We start from the raw sequence: 20,171 nt of genomic DNA, 5'->3' as shown, positions 1-20,171 counted from the left end.
ACATGCTGCCTCTCTCTTACTAAATTTATCTATGTCTTTTTTTAAAGTTAATTAAAATAATTTCATCTTTCATGTTTCTGACTCACTGAACTTTTTAAAATAAATTGATAGCCAAGTAAATGGCATAGGGAAATGGAAAATGGACAGGTTTGACGCTTTCTTTCAATTTGCATAGTCTTCTGTTCCATACTGGTTTTGCTCAGATTTCTTAGTAGACATACGCCCAGTCAGAAATATTCTCTCCCCAGTTTTGCTCACAGCAGAGGGAAAATATCATTTTCAGCAATTTTAAGAGAATTTGAATATACACTCTAATATCTGATTTTTGTGAGAGTAAAATAAAGAACTGAGTTCATAATAATTAAATCCTGTTGAAAATAACATTTAAATCATTTGACTTTGAAATTATATTATATACGTATAAAATCTTTTTGAACTTCCCAGGGTGACATATCACAGCTGAGATGCAATCGTATTAGTCACAGCACTCTGCATGATGCCAATGCTATACTAAGCGGCATGCTATTAGGAAAGGGTACCCCAGCATGCTAGAGTACTGGCTAGGCCCTCCCATGCTGTGACTGTCTATATGCAAACACCATGCCCTCTGTCACAGCACAACAAGGCAAAATGTTAGGGAGCTATTTCTGTAACAACAGGAGCACTTATTCCCCCTCAACTTGACCCCTGCTCTTGGTGGGTATTGTGGTTATGTGTTTTGGATGTGATATATAGTAGCAGGGAAGCATTGATGCACCAGACCAGGAAATTAAAAAAGATGTCATTCACACGAAGAAATGTTTAGTTAAGTTTAAGCAGCTTGGCTCCGATGGTACCTTGATGGACCATTTGTTACATCTCTACTTGTTAATGTCCATTTGGTGCTTCCCCCCACCCCCAAATCAAGTTCCTCTGCATTTTACCCTGAGTTTTGAGAGGCTGAGCTGATGTTTAGAAGCACTAGGGTCCTTAAAGGAACAGCCTATTACAATACACAATAGTAACTATGTTTCTACGATTTATGAAAAGAAAGCAATATGTGCCTGTTTCGGTGCCTGTCGTTTGCCTACCAATGGTGCAGTGCTCCCCATTCCAGCCCTCTCTGCATTCACATTTCCCATCTTTACAGGTTCCGTGTTCCGTGCAGCGGGGATGGCACACACGTTGGTCACATGCCACTCCTGTCCAGCCTTCTTCACAGCGACATGCTCCGCCAATGCACACACCATGCGTGCCACAGTCTACGGAACACACTTCTGGTGAAAAAGTAGAATTATGATTACAACTGAGCACTGTCATTGGGAATGGGTCACTAAACATGTGGTGAAACATAGTCAGAATTGGCACTTCGTTCTTGTAACCTATATGCAGTCAGAGTGTGACACACTCATATTCCTGTCAAAATGAGACTTTACTTTTTGTTAAAAATCCCCCAAAATAACAAATTCTGCTAATTTAATGCAGGACTGAGCGCTGGAGACAGTGTCTCCTCTTTTCAGGTGCACATAAACATCTTCAAGCTGCTCCAAGAACATGCCTCAGTCCAGGCCTAGAAGGGCTCTTTCTAGAGGTGAGATAATTCTATCTACACAGCAAAAAAACTCAAAAACCACAGCAGCGTGTCTCGGAGCCCAGATCAATTGACTTGGGCTTCTGCTACGGTACTAAACATAGCAGTGTAGATGTTCCTATTTGGGCTGGAGCCGGGGCTCCAAGAACCTCCCTCCTGGGGTTTATGGCTAAATTGCTATTTTTAGCCCTACAGCATAAGCCCAAATCATTTCACCCAGGCTCTGAGACAGGCTGCCCTAAGTCTTTTTCTTTTCTTTTTTTTTCTTTGCAGTGTAAGTACCCGCACATCCCACTGCTGTGACTGTCAACAAGGGAAATAATTAGTGGCTGCTGTGGTGGGTTTGTAATGTGGATATTTGTCTGCTAATAACTAGATGGAGACCCACCCAAACTCATTCCATGAAGAATGACAAGAATTTTGGGTCACTCAGTCAGAGTGGTTTGAAATGGTAACAATAGGAGAAGGCTCTATATCCTATTGCCAATCCTCTGAGTCATTCAGTCTCACCCCCAACCACTAGCTTTTACTACTCTGTGACAGTTACAGTTGTGGAAGGGCTAACTATTGTTTTCTGCTGCATGCATCATCACTGAAATTTCCAGCTAAAATCTCATTCATGAACTTTTAGGACAGTTGATGATACATGAATCAGAAAGACCCATCTTGATATGCATTTACCAGATATGCAGTTTGCACTGCTGGCAGTTAAAATAATCTGGCCTTTTCTTTAGACAGCTAAATAAACTAGACATGGATGGGGAACAAACGTGCAACCTCAAAGTATCATTTTTCGGATATTTCTATTTGAATTGCTTAAGAGGAGAAAATAATCTTCATTTTAGTACAGTTTTGCTGCTGTTATTTTCTATAACTGAGTAGTATCTAGGATGTGTAACATAAAGCAAAACAGAAAATATACCTAGCAGACAAAGGGCTGTTCATCTCTGTGGCAGCCCATCAGAGCAGGATAACTTCTGCAGTGAGCTAGGTGACAGCTTTTAAATGGTTAATCAACAAACTTGGAATTTGGCTATCTGCATCTTTTAACTAATAACTAACCAAAAAAGGTAATTGCTTGTTCACAGCGCTTTAAACAAAGGCACTGACCTGGCTCTGGGATTCTGGGTAAGGACTAGAGCACTCCTCTCCCACCCTAGTTTCACCCAGCACTCTCCCTAATATGAAGCAGGCAAGCTTTCTTAACTTGCCTGCTAGCTCCTGATTGGTTATTGTGTCGTATCGTACCGGCCTCTGGAGGACTATATTTTGTTCATACCCTGGCCAGAGTGGGTGCTTCCTAGGTTGGGGGTATCAGGGCACCAACACCTCCAGCTGGGGATAAGAGAAGGCTGGATAAATATCACAATTTTGAAAATATTTTAAAATTATTCCTTCTTAATATAAACCCTTTTGTTTACAGATGGGGACACAGACACAAAGAGGTTAAGTGACTTACCACAGTCCACGGAAAGCATCAGAATACGGAGGTGGAACACAGTGTTTCCTAGATTCCAGTACTGTGTTCAGAACACTACAAAATATAGTATCTAACATATAGCTACTCATTTATAATAGCTAGAGTATAACAAAGGACTGGTCACTGATCAGATGCTGAAAGAATAATGTAAGTTTCATGTAAAAAGTTCATATTGTAAACTCTTATTTGATATTAGAATGTTATTCAGTATAGTAAACAGGATGGGAAGATTACTGTAAAGCAGAGCAGAAATATTTTTCTTACCAACGGAGCAATCAGGACCCATCCAGTTGGGATCACAGCTACATAGGCCTGTGTCAGAGAGGTATGTCCCATGCCCACTACATTGGTCTGGACACTGGGCTCTGGGAAGTTCACAGTTTAGGCCACCCCAGCCTGGGCTACAGAGACATTCTCCATTCACGCAGACACCTTGATTGGAGCAGGTTGGATCCAAGCAATCAACTGAACAAAGAAAAGAAAACCAATAATGTGTGAATAAAGGTTGGTTCATACAGTGTATAGTTTGGATGATACTGCTAGATGGATCAGTGCTCCACAAGTTTATACTACTGCAGTGAATATACAAAATTCTTGCAGTTGTTCTTTCGGCCATTTATATCTCTATTCTCAGAACTGGTGAATATAAATGCCTTTCTACTTGCCAGGACACTGACTCTAAAAGTTGAAAAATGAATTACCACCTTTAACGAATTGTTATGATTGTTACTAATGTTAAGGTACTGGAAAAGAGACATATTATTATAGCCACTTTACACATGGAAAATGGAAGCACAGTTTTGCTAAGTGAATTGCCCATGATCATAGAAGATAAAATTTTCAAAAGCATCTAAGTGACTTTGGAACTCAAGTCCCATTTTCAAAAGTGACTTGAATACCTAGGGGCCTAGATCTCACTGACTTTCAGGTTCGCTTAGGCTCTTAAGTCACACATGAGCTTTTGAATATTTTATTCATAGTCAGTGGCTGAGCTGTGATTAGAACCTCAGAGTCTCAATTACCTCAAGTCTGTCCAAGCCACTAGACCATATTCCTTCTCTTAAAAACCCCCCATAGATACAGCTTACCCATTTCTCAATCTGAAAAAAGATAATGGTTTAAAATGGAGTTTTTTTAAAGGTGGTGGAAAGACATTTACAGGTGACATCTTGGATTTCACTGAACAATGAGATGCCATTGCGGTATCAAAAGTGAACCTATAGTGACATTATAGTTTTCAAAGTTTTTACCTTATATCAAGAGTTTATGTTAACTGCACTTTACTGTAAATGCCAATCTGAAGGCTTTATGAACTGTCTTCCTCTATGGAACTGAGGACCAAGGTCAAACTGATTTCCTAAGTAAAACGAATTCATCCCATGACTAGTGTATATTAGTTCACAACTCAAGAACTAAAAATGATTGGCATTCACTCGAGGCAATATGAAGTACTGACTGTATAATGAAAGTGATTTAGCTCTCATCTTTTTCCAAAGATGATCCTTCTAAAGTAAGGAAGAGACAGTTTTCACTGAACCCTGCAGGAACAATACCTGATCTTTCAAATCTGTCTTTTTCATAAACAGAAATTCTTGTCAAATTATTTTAAGATGTTAGAGAACATTTAAACATGAGTATATAGATCGGGTACTACGCACAGGATTGAAGCAGACACAAAATTAAAGACGTGATAACAGGAGTTCTCAAAATTGATTTTAATTCAGATTACAATACTACAGGAATAAATTACTAAAGCATTTCTAGTGAGATTATGGACTATAATGATGGCACTGGCCACATTTTTGCAAACAATTTAAAGTTCAGTTAATTGGTTTTGGAAATACTATAACATATTTTAATAATTATAGGCAAACCAAGGAGGTTTGGATGTTAAGTTCAGATAAGCCTCCAAAAGTTCAAAAGTTTATCCAAACTTTTTTGATCTGTAAATCAAGCTGGATACTTCAGAAAAACAGAGTCCTCCTGGTGAGATGTCAGTACTTTCTGCTTTTGCCAGGATCCAAAGTATTGTCAAAAGTCAGAACAGTCTCTCCCCTGGTATTTTGGTATTTCAGCTTAATCCAGCAAACAATTTATTTGTTTATTTTTTATTATTATAAAAAAACCCTCCAAACTAACTTTTAATAGCCCGCAAAGAAGAGACAGTTCACCCTGACTCTGGGGAAAAGACTAAGATTTGGTTAATTTTATCTATTATATTTAAAAGAAAATATGGAATGGGTAAATTCCAAAGTTTATTTTTTTTTAAAAAGATAGTAAAATATGCATGTTATTTTAAATTTCTGCCTCAAAGTATAAATAGCCTTAAAAATATTGTTGAATGCTGTTGGGGGGTAGCTTTCAGGAACGTATAACAATCCATTTAAAATTGAACCAATAAGAAAGCGATGCCGAAAGAATGAAAAATATATCCCTCTTACAGATGAATTAGCCATCTTTCCACTCTCCTGAATTATAGTACGCAGGCAGAGGAAAAGCCATTGAGATTTATTACCTCAGAATAAGCCTGTCATCACTCCCTCTCCTCACACATGCATACTTATTTTATAGAATAACTTGTGCTAAACCTCTCTGTCTATTGTTCTAGATAAATACATTTTACAGCTATTTAAAATCCATCATCTGGCTGAGTAACAGCATTCAGACTTTAAAAGGAGCAGCGATTACTTTGGTTTCAAATCTTGTTCCAATTTTATACAATGCTTTTAGGGTTGATATCTAGGACCAGATCCTTAGCTGGTGTAAACTGGCAGAACTTTGTTCACTTCAGCAGAGCTAAACTGATTTACACCAGCTGAGGTTCTGGCCCCACATCTTCAGGAGGGGGTTATTTATTTAATAAGGATTAGAAATGGAGTCTGTGGTGTTTAAACAAAGGACAGTGTGCTTTAGCAGCTAAGTACATGAGACTTAGAACCCACAGCCCCTTGGCATCTTAGATCATTAGAACTCATTTAGTGTTGGGCCCTCTGTAGATTTGACTAAAAGGGTAGAGAATGCAATTTATATCCCTAAGGACAAAAAAGGAGGTCAAGGAGTTTTCCGAACAATATGTGCTATAAACCTCCAAAGAATCATGAATTACACTTATGAAGTTAATGTCATTGAAGAATGACTCAACCATGAAGCTGACAAGAAAAACACTGTTAACTTAACCTAATTTGTCAATTTCACTTGTCTCTCCCCAAACCATATTGAATGAAAGCTGACAAATATGCCATTTCATTTTCATGTGCAAATTTGTTAATAGAGCAGGAGTGTTTATGCAGCAAAAATTGTGGATTGCAAATATTGATTCTGGTGCCATTGCCATTTCAGGTAAATTGTTTGAATGATATGACTATGATGAATACCAGAAATAAAAAGCTAACTGGAATAAATAAAATGCTGACCCACAATTGCTAATTCCATTTCCCAGTAGGACAATGGTCTATGAATCAAACTGACCCATTCTTTTTCAGAAACAGAAATCAATAGACGGGATTTCATACTTTAATATAAAATCAAGTATGTTTACTTGTTCCATTGCGCAGTTAATTCATTTAGAAAATTTAAATAAGACTGGATAAGTGATTAAAATGTCGAGAAACCACTTCATATTCCATCCTTTATTCAATAGTTCCTGAATTAATGTGTAAAATATTTACAGAAGGGAAAGGATTTTGAAGCAGCAACGTCATTGCTATGGAATTTTTATTTTATTTGCCAAATGATGTATGCAAAAGGTTATTTTAACCTTTCTTTTCATGTTATTGTCCCTTTAATGTTGTCCTTAACTCAGCCCTTTGGAGCTGGCAAGAGCCACTGCGAATATACTGTATGTTTACCAGGGCTGCCCTATCATAAGCAGATAAGAGGAATGACTAAGTAAGTAAGTAAAGTAAGTACATGTACTCCAACTGCCTTCACTGTGTTAGGGATAACTGCACAGATCGGTGCAAGTCGCCACAGATCACACTATGATATGGAGAAAGGTGTCTCTCAACCAAAGGAATCATAAACATCTCATTTCTGTGCTATATTATGTTGCTTGTGCAAACAGAGAAGCACAATAAATCTACTCTTGCTCTGAGGATTTGTAACAATACAGTAGCATACATGGGAATGCTCTACTTGGTAGAGATGATGTTCCATACAGAATCCCTAGAACAAGGGTCAAGGGATGGTAGCATCTGGCAATTCTGGGGTGGTCTGTACACTCAGCTCCAGTCCTACCTCCTCCTGCCCCCTTATCCAAATACTGTAAGTACCATAAAATGTTGAAGTCACAAGATTTTTTAGGGGAGCTGTATCTCTGGCAGCTTTTGCTTAAAGGGCCTCAAATTTGGATCACTAACCTTACTCTGAATCCTCATGAGGCAATCTGAGTATATATGTGGATTTTAACAGCCGATTTTCTGAAGTACTCTAAACAATAAGTTATCCTCACCTTAATTATAGTGATGCTACCACCCTACTATAATTTCTTATACTGCAGACTTTTAAGGTTACAATTTATAATTGCTATAGAATTTAATTAATGGCAAACGTTTATGGAATTCCTAGAACACTCCAATATGTATTTGGGTGAAATGGCACCTAGAATGCTGTGTTCTGCTCTGGAAACCTCCGTAGCAGAAAGATGCAGAGAAATTGGAGGGAATCTGAAGAAAAGCAACAAAAATTGAGTTGAGTGTCATGAGGACAGATACAATTAATTAATATGTATAACCTGGCTAAATGATAACTAAAGAACATAGGATTGGGCATAACTGTCTACAAGATTATAAAAATCAAGGTAGGAGAGGAATTGTTTAGTGTGGCACAAAGTGGAATTAATAGGGTTAAATGAAAGACAGGTAAATTTAGGCTAAAAGCCCTCCTAATGCTGACATCTTTAGGTTATTATTTTGAATCTACCACAGCATTTTAACAGGGGATGAGGTGGAATCCCATAACCAATTTTAAACTAGAAAGGGAACATCCCTGCACCCTAGAATGGGATGGATGCAGAGGGATGCCATTTAATCAGTCTTCTCCATTGCTGATTTCTATGCAATTCCATGAAAATGCTAGATATATTTTTGCATTTTAGTGTGCAATGTTGTAAGCATCCCCTCTAATCACCTCCTGCCAGCTGAACTGTGAATTTTCCTTTTTGGGAGCTGGCAAGGACATTAATAAATTGAGCACTTTGTCATGATCCAAAGATCATGGAAAGATCTCCACTGACTTCAGTGTTTTTTTTATTAGATCCTTAATCCCTGTGGGTGCTGTACACCAGCGGTTCTTAATCTTTCCAGACTACTGTACCTCTTTCAGGAATCTGAAGCCCAAGCCCCGCCGCCCGGTGCTAAAGAACATCACTTAGCTTCGCATGGCCCCCTGTCGCATGGGTTCCTAGGCAAATGCCCTGCTTGCCACCCTCTAATGCTGGCCCTGTACTTGCAACCCCCCCAAACCCATCCCATGACCTCTCTGGGACTCTCAACCCCCCAGGTTGAAAAATAATGATCTAGATGAGGTGATGTACTCTCTGGAAGACTCCTGTGTACCTTCAGCAGTATGCATACCCTTGGTTGACTGCATACCCACTGCTGTAAACCATTCCTGGGAGAAGGTAACAGGAAAACACTCTATAGTAGTTGGCTGTAATTAACCCAGTGTTGGCAGTCTAATAGTGAGGCTAACAATAGGGGCGTCCACCTGCTTCCAGCGAAGTAATTGACAAATGTTCCATTCACTTATGTTAATGGAGGATCTGATCTCTCCAGAATAGGACTGAAACATAGTGGTACTGGGCAGGGAAACTCTGTATTTTCTCCATCCATGTTCTTCGATGAGAGAAGAGCTATTTACTAGCCAATGAGATGAGCTGGTGCTCTCAAACTAGTTCCGAGCGGACAGACTCCTACAACACAGTTAGAATGTGATCAGTATAGAATCAGTAGAGATCCAAGGATTGAATCCATATGGTCACAGACTGACCATCGCAATCCAAGAGTTGAGAAACACTGGCAGGTCCAGATGGTATGGAACTACCACTGCCCTGTTGTGAGGCTAAGCAGAGGACTACGGAGATGCCTACCTAGGAACCCTCTGGAGCACTAAATTCCCTTTTAAAACAACATTAAAAAGAGACAGTTCTCCAATGTATCTTGCGGTAGGTTCCAACAGAAGAGACGAGGAACAAACACTGCTGGGCTTGATCTATGACCATATTTGGTGAGGCCATTTTGTTAAACCCCCTCATTTTTGTCTCTAGAGAAACTGCGGCTACTTAAATTTTTAATACAAGGAGCTTTTTAGCATTCATTAAATTGGTGTCTTTTCTATGTACCATCTACTTTTCTTTAATTCTATGAGATTGTCTGTAACAAGAGTGATTTACCCTACATGATGCCTCAAGTGACATGGATACCTGCAGTCTTCTAAATCCAGCTCCTCTCTTTCTGCATTAATTATGACTAAAATGTTTGCCTTTTGTCGGTTTTCAATTATGCCATTTTCTAGACCACCTTTCTCTTTTGTTTGGTTCAGCATTTTACATTTTTTTAAATGTTCAATAAATATAATCCATTAAAAAAAGAAAGAAAAGAATTATCTTGACTCTTTGTCAAAAGAATCACTCAGATTTACCTGTGGCAGACAATTCTACCACAATGTGGAATAATAAGGACCTTAACTACATGGGAGATCAAAAATGTAATTATAAGTTTCACAGGCCTGTGAAATTGGAGATACCAAATTTCTGAAATCCTCCCCCTCAGTGCTCTCTGTTATAGCAGTTTTACACTACAGTATTATCATAGTATTTTCTCCTGTTTCCTGCCCTCCCTTCCCTTTAGCCCCATAAACCACAAGACAGGTTCAAAGCACAGACAGAATTTGTACTGTATCATTTACCTTCCTCACAGTTTTCTCCTTTGTAGCCGACAGAGCAGACACAGTTTCCTTCAACACAAGAACCATGACCTCCACAAGAGGGATCAATACACTGGCTGATGGGTACATCACATTCTGGCCCTTTCCAACCACTGTAGCACAAACAGGTTCCTTTGGAATATTGTCCATTACCACTGCACAGAACTGGGCAGGCAGCTGGAAAATTGAATGAGATAGAGAGAGAGCACACTGAGTCATGTATGAAAGTCCATAAAAGTGCATTAAAAATAAACTGCTAAGCTACTGATTGATAAATGTAAAGGTGATATTTTAATGGAAAATGCTAAGTCAGCCTGTAGTAATTCAGTTTCTGATTACTCAAAGTATGGATATGATTAATTATCTGTAGATAATAAATACAAGCACACACATATGCTGTCCATACTCAGTATATAGCTGCTATTCATTACAGATTATTGATGACTTAATATTCGGAACCATGGAGAAGTCTGGAATGATTATAAATCAGTAACAAGTCAAAATGAATGGATTTGAATCTGATGTCACACTGGTTTTATACCTGAGTAATTCCTGCTTTACAATGTAACTGAGAGCAGAGTAAGGCTCTAATGGTGCATTCAAAGTCAATCCCATTTCATGCTGCTATACAACACTAGCTTGGCCAATTTTTTTTCTTACATGATGTTTCTGAATGAGCCAAAACCTCATCATTTTTATTCCATAACTTAGGGCATCTTGGACAAAGCAATAATTCAGGGTTTCATCTGCAGCACCTTCATCCTGCCACCAGGAGAAAGGCTGGGACCGAGAAAGAATGAACAGTGCAAATGCCAACTATATGAACTGAAGTGCCTGCCAAAGACTGGATGATTACCAGCCGCAGAAATGGAGAAAACATGGATGACAGACAGAGAGGGTCTTAAGAAGGAGAGAAGATGCATTACTTTGCCTGATATTGTTTGGTGGCAGTAGATCTGTTGAAAGATATGAGAATGTTTCCTCCTTCTCCCACTCTTCACTGTGTCTGGACAGCAACGCTAAGTTCTACAATGTAAAAAATACTGGTGCCCAAGAGCTACATTCTATTTTTTAAAAAGGCCTTTATTTTTATTAGGTTATTACTATTATTTTCCCCTTAACTTGAACCATCAGGAAGCACTGAAATATCGATGGAGCATGACGAAATAAGTTCACTTCAGCTATTTCTGCATTATACATTGGGTACCTAAATCTGCAGCCGTTACTCCTTTGCATTGTCCCTTTGATCCCATGAAGAAGGGTGGCAGGACTGAGCCCTTATTTTGCAATAATCTATATCTTTTTAACAATGAAAGGATTGATTAGAAAGAATATATTCACACCACTATTAATGCTACTCCTTTTGATCCTAGTAGTTAGCCAATATTCCAGGCCGGGTAGGTTGTTACCCTTAGAAGGCAGACTTGATGACAGAGCCACGTGTGTGTGATGCAGTCTTATTTATTTACAAAGAGTGTACATGGTGTCTCTGAACACGGCAGGATTCAAACATCAGGAGACAGTTTCTTGCTCACAGCTCCAAGTCCCTTTCTAACCAGCATTCTGCCTAATGCTCTCTTTCAGACCTATTCCTCAGGGCCACACTATCAACGCTTCTGTCTTTGTGTTTGGTGCTTCCTTGCTGACTTCCTTCTCTGCTTCTCTCCCCCAGAAACACAAACCTTCACTAAACAATAGCCAGAGAATCCCCCCTCTGCCAACATATGCCTTGCATCTACATTTGTTTTGGGCAATGACATGTGCCTGTGTTGTGGTTGGAGGCTGGTATTGTGTCTACCTGGTCCATACAGAAGCTCAAATGCTTTTAACATTTATCCCATTGTTACACCCACTGGTTTCAATGACGCATAACCCAAGCCACAACTTTAAGACATACAATGTAGCACATACATAAATATAAAAGGCAGCTATACAACCTTATGAATGGTATGTTTTCACATCTTCCTGAAATGTACAGGTCCATGTCTCAAAGCAATGAAGATAGTGTTGGAGTTATATCTTTGAAGGTCCCAATGTGGGCGGGGAAGTAAGTCTGGTTTCTCCAACTCCCAAAAAGTAAATTTTTATTTTTTTATTAATTTTTATTGAACTGACCATGCTAAATGCTTCAAAGGAATTTCAGTAATTGTACTTCAGTAGAATTTCTCCTAGAGGCTGGAAGAGAGCTCAAGACATAATCTAGTCTACTATCTTTTAAAAATTACAGCTGTTCACATACAAATTGTCACAGAAGGATATATATCATGGACAATGTGCTCAGATGGAGCCTCTGATTTTACAACCTCAAAAATATGCATGCAAGTTTGTGCACCTACATCACTGTGTGCAGAGAAGTTCTGTACATGCACTAAGGTATTTGTACGCCTAGACTGAGAAGTTGGGAGATCAAACAATGATTGGGAGATCAAACAATGAATGGCATGCACAAATGTGAACGCATGTGGCCAGTTGAAAATTTGGTCTAGTGACTTTGAATAAAACGTAAGCATCTAATTTTTGCTGGGGTCCAGCAACTAAATATATATTTACAAAATCCAAATTTAGCTCAGGTGAGCCAACCACATTTTAGTCTACAAAACAAAACAAAAAGTTGTGTGTGCCTGGGCTTGCAGACATAACATCACCCCATCATTCTCCCATCCCTGAAGTGTGGGAGGAGTTCATCTGTAGTAGGCTAGGTTTGCCACAACGTTTGCAGTTTGTCAGCCAAACTAGCATTACAGTGTGTAGCTAGGTATTTTTGTTTGTTTGTTTGGGGGAGGGAGGTTAAAATATGAAAGCAAACAAACAAACAAACAAAAGGGTTATGTATCTATACCCAAACTCCATTTCCTCTTGGTCCTTAATGTGAAAATTATCTTCCCCATGTAACTTCCAAATGTAAAAAACATTTAATGGGAGCCCAGATTTTCTTTTTTTAACTCCCTCATAGCTCCTCTAAATAGCTAATGTAAATGTGAAGTATATGTCATTCTGTAACATAGAATATAGAGACAGCAGAATTTTTTTTTCAGAACCTCAGTATTATCTCATTAACACTCAGTGCTTTATTTCTCTCAAAAAATTCTGCATTCCCAGTAGTAGGGCAATACTTGTATGCTGTTTGGACAAACCTGCACAATTTCCTAGTTATGTGTTTATGTGATATATAAAGTACAGAACTGGCAAATTAGAAATGAAGTTCTTTATTATTTCACTGACCACTGGGAATTATAGTGGAAACAGATGTAGTGTGAACTTCTTACCAATAATTTCAAAGCTGACCTTCTGGGAACACTTTCTCTAGGGGATAATTAATTCAGCCTCTGTAATAACTCAAACCAGGACTTTCTCTTAACAGAGATTAAGCTGCTGCTACTGAGATAGTATGCATGTTTAGTGTGTGCATGCACATTATGTGAGAGAGAGATGGATTATCGTTCAAAAGAAACTAAGTTGAGATCAACCATTTCATTCTCAGCATCAAACAACTGGAAATAAAGTCTCACTGCTGGAAAGATTTATGTGAAATAGGTCACCTACAACAGCCTATTTCACATATCTGCAAAATAACATTACAGTAAGGTCCTACTACCTGTATCCTCCTTGGTTTTTCCCTGAGTGACCCATGTGCAACATTTCAACTGCACATGCTAGTTCATTGCTGTATATATCCTAGTGGGCAAATTCTGCCCTAACATATGCAGGTGAAACTTCTATGTAGCTAATGGAGTTATACTTGGTTTATGCTAGGGCTAAATTTAGTCCTACAATCATAAAAGCCTTACGTAATTTCGATTTAGACCAAACCTGGGTGCCTAACGTTAGCCTTCTAAATCTTATTTAGACTCCTGAATATAAGTAATCTCCTTTTCAAAAGGGCTCAGCACCCACTAATCCCACTGAAATCAGTACAAACTCACAAGGCCTCAGCCCACTTTTATTTAGGAACCTGACTTCAGGCACTCAGGTTTGAAAATGTTGGCTTTACATTTTAAATTGATAAAAAGGTGGTACAAAGGTGGGTGGTTTTGCTAGGTCTAGTTCTTGCTAAAAATCACAGAAATCAATGTTCCAGGTATGGGGACGTCAGGAGCGCGCGGTTTTGTCTGACAAAACAGGCTCTCCTGAATTCTGGTCAGACCCTTTCTAATCAACCAGGTGCACATTTTGACACCTAACTAGACCAAGAGCTTTATCTTAGCTATGTGTGTAGAGGTGAAAATTTAAAATAAGATATAAGGCCAGATCCCGGGCTGTACTAGGTTATCTTTGTGCTGCTCCCCCGAAACAAAGCTGCCCTAAAACGGTCCGCTAGGGAATCCTCCACAGCATAGGTGGAGCCTTTGATAGAGTGGCTCCAAGACACCTCCTTCCCCAGCTATTTCATCCACGTGATGAAGAATACATGGCCAGGAAATGAGGGGAATGGCTGAGTTGTCCTTATGCCCTGGAAATTGCTAGTTGCTGTAAGGGTTCCTTAGGGCTTCTGGCAAACAGCACTATTTCAAGGCTGCTCATACTTATGCTTAGGAGTCTATTGGCACAGATCAAGCCAGGTTCAGGGAAATGCAAAAGTGACTTTAAGCAACTTTTGTACACTACATCCTGAACTGAAATAAACACTCAGATCAAGATTTGGCCCATAACAGTTGAAAAGTACTTATCCACTAAGATACCAGTTCAAGATTTAGAGCTTTCCGGTCTCACTAACACCTAAGGAAGTTTAAGGAATGCTTCATCTCTTTTAGTTGTAGGAATATCATCAGCTGCTGCAGGAGATAGACAAAACCTCAAACTTTGGTCTTGTTAGGCAAAATGCTTTACTGTCACTGTTAATCAAATATGAACATGGTGTTACCTAAGATTGAATCTGGAGCACACACAAACATACTAGAAGTTCTGATAGTACTGTATGCTTGATGCCTGGATGTGGGAATCAGACAGGGCTCTGGTAAAAGGTATGCACAGAGACTCAAAATGCATGGTCATGCACAACAACCTTGATCTACAAGTCTTTAGTTCTGTGGTCCAAACTTGAGGCTTACCAAGTTCCCTATTCTAGTTGTGTCAAACTGCACATTAGTAAGCAAGAAAGGGATTCACAGAAGAATTTCCAGAAGGACAAAAAACTCATCAGGTGTGTCAAATCTCTGACATTCAGAAACCATGTGGGGAAAGCAGCACACGCTGACTTAAGCACTAAAGTATGGATGCTTTAATTAATCCGGGGTGAATTTAATTGCTTTAGTTAAGTGGAAATTGGGTTAAAAATGATGCAGAGCATGCTGGGGTGTGTTAAAAACATGACATATGAGTTGGATGAATCGATAAATTAAAAGCGCACAGATGTTTTAATTAAACCCAGAGAAGCTAACGAAGATCGCTAGAGACTTTTAAGCCTATGATTAATTCAATTCATTTAAAATACCTGTAGAGATATGGGGATGCCTCCATTTTGAGTGTTATAAAAGTTTTCAATCGATAAGTACTTAAGCTACTCTACAAAAAAATTCTAGGATTTTTAAAGAAGTGACTGAGCAGCATTAATTACATAATGAATATTTACATCCTTCTGAATGCTCAGGAAGCTTTTGCTTTAGACAAAATTTATCAAAGAGGTCATCATTTTTCTCATTATTATTGTCAGTGTGACTTAGGTGTCAGAGTGAAAGCTTTTGCTTTCCCTTCCAGCACTGCCCTATGAATTATCTAACTCCATTAGATGGCTACTTTGCTTACAGATATAATGTAAATACCAATCTCACAAAGATGAGTGTGTATCCATTACCGGGTGGAATATTGCACACTGTGTGCAGGGACTAATCATTACAAACCAATAAGAAATCTTTGATTGCAAGCTCTTTGGGAGCAGAGATTATCTTTTTGAGCTGTGCTCGTACAGCACCTAGCTCAGTGGGGTCCTGGTACAGGACTAGTAATACAATTAATAATCACTAATATCAGCCCCTAGCAATGGATAACTAAAAAGCATTCACATATGAAAACTCAAAGTTCAGGGAAGATCACAGAAACTTCTTAAAAATTATCTAAAATAGTTTTTGTCTGCCTAAATTATAGTCACTTTAAAGTCTTATCTCAGACCCTCACAAGCAGTTGCTGGGTCCCATTTGGAAGCTGGTAATCATCCCTTTCCAAAAACACAATTCCTAGCCCTGCAGGGATGGGAGGCTTCTAAAAGGTCTTTTTTACATGGGCTACAGCATAATCTGTTCACATGTGTCATAACAATACTTACCCCATATATATCATGCCTTACAAACATTAATAAATGCTCACAATGGCCCTGTGAGCTATGGCAGAGGTAGCTGTGTGTTCTTGAAGAGTAATAAACTGAAGTGCAGAGAGCTGAGTGACTTTTCTTAAGTCACACAAGGAGTCAACAGTAGAGCTATAGATAGAACTTAGATGTCCTGACTTTCCAGTCCTCTGTTTTAACCTTTAATCTTCATACAATCCATGTGTTTCGGGGTGAGTTCTGAGGATTGGGCATCAGAACTTCTGGGTTCTAGGCCTTGCTCTGCTACTGACAGGCTGTGTGCCTTAGCCCTGTTTTGGAGTGATCACCCCTAAGAATGAGTTTAGTTCTTGGCGCCTGTTTAGATTACTAATTATGATGCTTGATTTCATGGTGGGGACACCTGTCCATTAGGAACTGGATTAAGGCCACCAACTCATTTCACAAAGCCGATGGAATAGCTGACAGACATCAGTGACCACCGTAACCATCAAGCTGAGCTGCATGTCAATTTATTTGTTCTGCAGTTGTAACTAGCATACTTAAGAAGAAATGCTAGGAAGAAAGTTGAATACACTGAATGTTGTCAGCCTAGTACCTTGGTTGTGGGATATATGTGGGCTGCTAATGATGAATACAGCATTTAAAAAGAAAATAGTACCACTGACAAATACATTCCACGTGTTTAAAAGTTTCTTGAGCTGTGAGCTTGTGGAACATATTTGGCAGTCAAGTTTTTGTTGATGACCTGTTCCCCTTTCCTCCCTCTCCCCTCTTGTCACTTTGCTTTCCTTCCACCATCTTTCCTGCTCTCCTTACTGTCTGGCCTCTTTCCTGTTCTAGCTCCACTGATCCCACAAACTGCATTTCACTGCTGGTCACCTCCTTTTTCTCTCTGACTCCTGTTTTGTAATGTACCAGTTTGAAGTGGTTCAGCTGAACAACACACCACATGCAGTGAATGGAGTAGCATTATACACAGACTAAACATTTCTCCCTCACTGACTGAAAACAGAATAAAGGTGCATCAGCCAGACAGGCAGGGCTTTTCTGTCACACCCTATCCACGTCCCTTGAATGTGCTAGGGTCTTTAGTGCATCTGTTCTATATTCACCCCCTATAATTTCAGACTAAATTAAGAAGATGAGTATCTTTTCCATTAATCCTGTACAAAGGAAAAGTTAAGAAGGGCAATTCATTAGCACAAGCAGGAGAGCACTCACTCACCATAGATAAAAGAGATGGCCCCTGTCTGACATACAGTGTAGAAATGAAGTGAGTGATCAATAAATCAGCAAGGTGCACTTTCACCTTCAAGTATTTCAGACTGCAATCCCTCCCATGTAGTTTCTTTTCAACGGGAGCATTCTGGGTGTTAGATTAGGAAGACAGTGGCAGGCAACCTACTTGTTGGCATGGGGCTTGTTATTTGCACAAAGGAGAATCCTTGCTCTGCCTACAAGTCTCTGAATAACCCCAGGTTCAGAGAATGCCAAAATGGTTTCACCAGCCTCTAATTAAAACAGTTTATGTTTTGTAATATTACCACTGTTTGTCTTCAATGACAACTGTAGACAGCAGGGGTTGTCATTTCCAGTAGTTAGTAGCTACTTGTTTACCCAGTAATTTATCATCTAACTTGTTAAGTGTTTATACAGCAGGTCAAAAGCACACATGCAATATAGAATGAGTGGTAATGATAAGAGCTTCCATCTTATTAAAGGCAACCATTAGAAATACCAAATGCTTTAAAATAAAGAAAAGAGATATACTACAATTTTATATGGGCTTAATAATTATTTTAAACACAATAAAATGAAGAGCTCAAAATGAAAAAAATTATTAAAAAAAACCTACCCTTGTATTTATACTTATTAAAGTGGTGCCGTCCTTTGCCAGCAAGCCAAAAACAAACAGAATGGAAATAAAATAATGAAGAAGCAACACAAGAAGAATAGGAAAAAACTGAGAATAAATAACTGAGAGCTATTACAGCCAGACAGGAGAAGCAACTGATGGAAAATGCTATACATTGCTGGTTTTAAAAAGAGCATTTTAGATCAAGATATTAATCCAAACAAATTGCTTATTATATTGCATAATAAATCAAATTTATCTGCTAAATGCCAACTTAAAGGCAACTGTCAGGAGTTATCACTAGTTGACTCTTAATTTTTCTTCACAAATCAAGAATGCCAGCCATCACCTCTCAAACAGTTCAGGTCAAATTCTGCAACCTTACATGTATGTAGATGTTTATACCATGCTCATCACTATGGTAACTGAAACCTGTGTATGGTTGCATTGGGTATAAGTCTGGTAAGAATGTCACCTTCTGAGTTTAGCTAAACAATTTTATAATGCAATCTCTAAGTTCATCTTAGAAAGTACAATTCAAAGATGTATGAGTATCAGCAGATTTGCAAAACAGTATGACGGCGGCTTGGTTACCCTTTTATTTCCTGAGGAGAGAGAATTTGCATGCCCTTCAAAACATTGTGAGAATAAAATAAATTACAGTTAGTTTGACCCACTCCCAAGATCCTAGATCAGTTCTGTGTTTTAACAATAAATACTGCAAATCTCAAAAAGCAGGGCAGTAGCAATCATGCCTACCTATTGACTTAGCAAGGGATACTGGCCAACTGAAAGCTACACCAGTATTAGATATCAAGAACAAGAAAAAGCTTTAGGGGTTGTCAAGGTGAGGAACAAGATGTGTTTAGTACCTCCCAAGGGGTGTCATGGAAATTTTGGAAAAATACAACTGAACACAAAGAACAAATGTAACACAGTGTCAAGGTAATATAATCATGGCTCGACAAACTGCATATACCTCTAATTCCTCCTTAATGCTATTTTGTCTCTTTGTCATTGGGCACTTTTATGGCTAACACCTATGGACATATTTATACTTATGAAGTTACTGCTAATGCTGTTCAATTTATGGCCACTTCTGCACTGCTTTAAAGCAGACACATTTTTTGAAGACAGAAACACACCCACTGAATCATCCTCTGAGTCATAAACTTTTATTTTTCTGTGGTGCTTAAATCACTTGAGATTAAAATATAAAATGTTAAATGTTCATGTGGTAAATGAAGGCTTAGTCAGGCTAAACTTCCACTGATTTAAAAAGGGAATTTTGCCTGAGTGAGGACTGAGTATAAATGTCAGGATTAGACCCATAATGGATTTTATCCATTATGGGTGAAATCCAGTCCATTCATATAAAGTCTAAGTATTGGGGAGGTAAAACCCACCTTCATGCTAAGATGGGGCTAGGGCTATGGCAGTTGCGATTCTTGCATGGCAGTCACACGCAGTACTGGGGCCACTGAATCCACACAAAGGGGGGTCTGAGTCCCTCCTCAAACCCACTCCATGGTGGCCTTCCACCACAGACTATGTGTGGATGATGTGATGACCCTTTCCATGGCACATATGGAGTGTTCAGGAACTCTTTGGCAGTCACTCCACTTGCACTCCCCCTGAGAGGGGTTAGGTAGTGCAAAGGTCCTTGCATTGGCCCTCTGCAAGAGAGGTGAGTTTCACTCTATGCAAAGCTGTTAGGCTGTTGTATTAGTGCATGACTCAAACTCCAACAGCTGTTCAAGGAACCCCCAATTCACACTTTATCTGCATTGGCCGTGACTCTAAAGATTTCTATGGACAACTGGAGACATTGAATTGTATGGTGTTTGGGAATTCAGAAATTAAAATCCATTTGAAAAAAATTTATTATCAACAAACCGAACTAATATCTTAAGGCTACCTTCATTAAAACTGATTTACATAAATACATCAGATTATTATTTTAAGATTAGCCATACATAGAATCCTAATGTTAATTTCTGCCCTCTCAAACAGCTGTCGCATACAGTATCCACTGCAGTAGACAGAAAAATCCACACAAAACAAATGGAGATATTAAAAG

General features: G+C 38.9%; 1 protein-coding gene across 1 annotated transcript in view; it reads right to left on the bottom strand.

The window, feature by feature from the left end:
• The window catches only part of TENM2 (teneurin transmembrane protein 2), a 722,842-nt gene that overhangs the window by 115,131 nt on the left and 587,540 nt on the right, over positions 1-20,171 (bottom strand). Inside the window, exons 12-14 of the mRNA XM_067566613.1 lie at positions 9,957-10,151; positions 3,315-3,515; positions 1,071-1,256 (exon numbers count right to left, since the gene is read on the bottom strand). Of these exons, the coding sequence (XP_067422714.1) occupies positions 1,071-1,256; positions 3,315-3,515; positions 9,957-10,151 (582 nt within the window). The remainder of the gene's footprint in view (positions 1-1,070; positions 1,257-3,314; positions 3,516-9,956; positions 10,152-20,171) is intronic.

Source organism: Emydura macquarii, unplaced genomic scaffold (assembly GCF_026122565.2).
Source record: "Emydura macquarii macquarii isolate MOO-44397 ecotype Brisbane River unplaced genomic scaffold, CSIRO-AGI_Emac_v2 contig_2768, whole genome shotgun sequence".
NCBI lineage: Eukaryota > Metazoa > Chordata > Testudines > Chelidae > Emydura > Emydura macquarii.
Note: the sequence above shows the minus strand (reverse complement) of the source record. Positions and strands in the feature narration are given on the sequence as shown.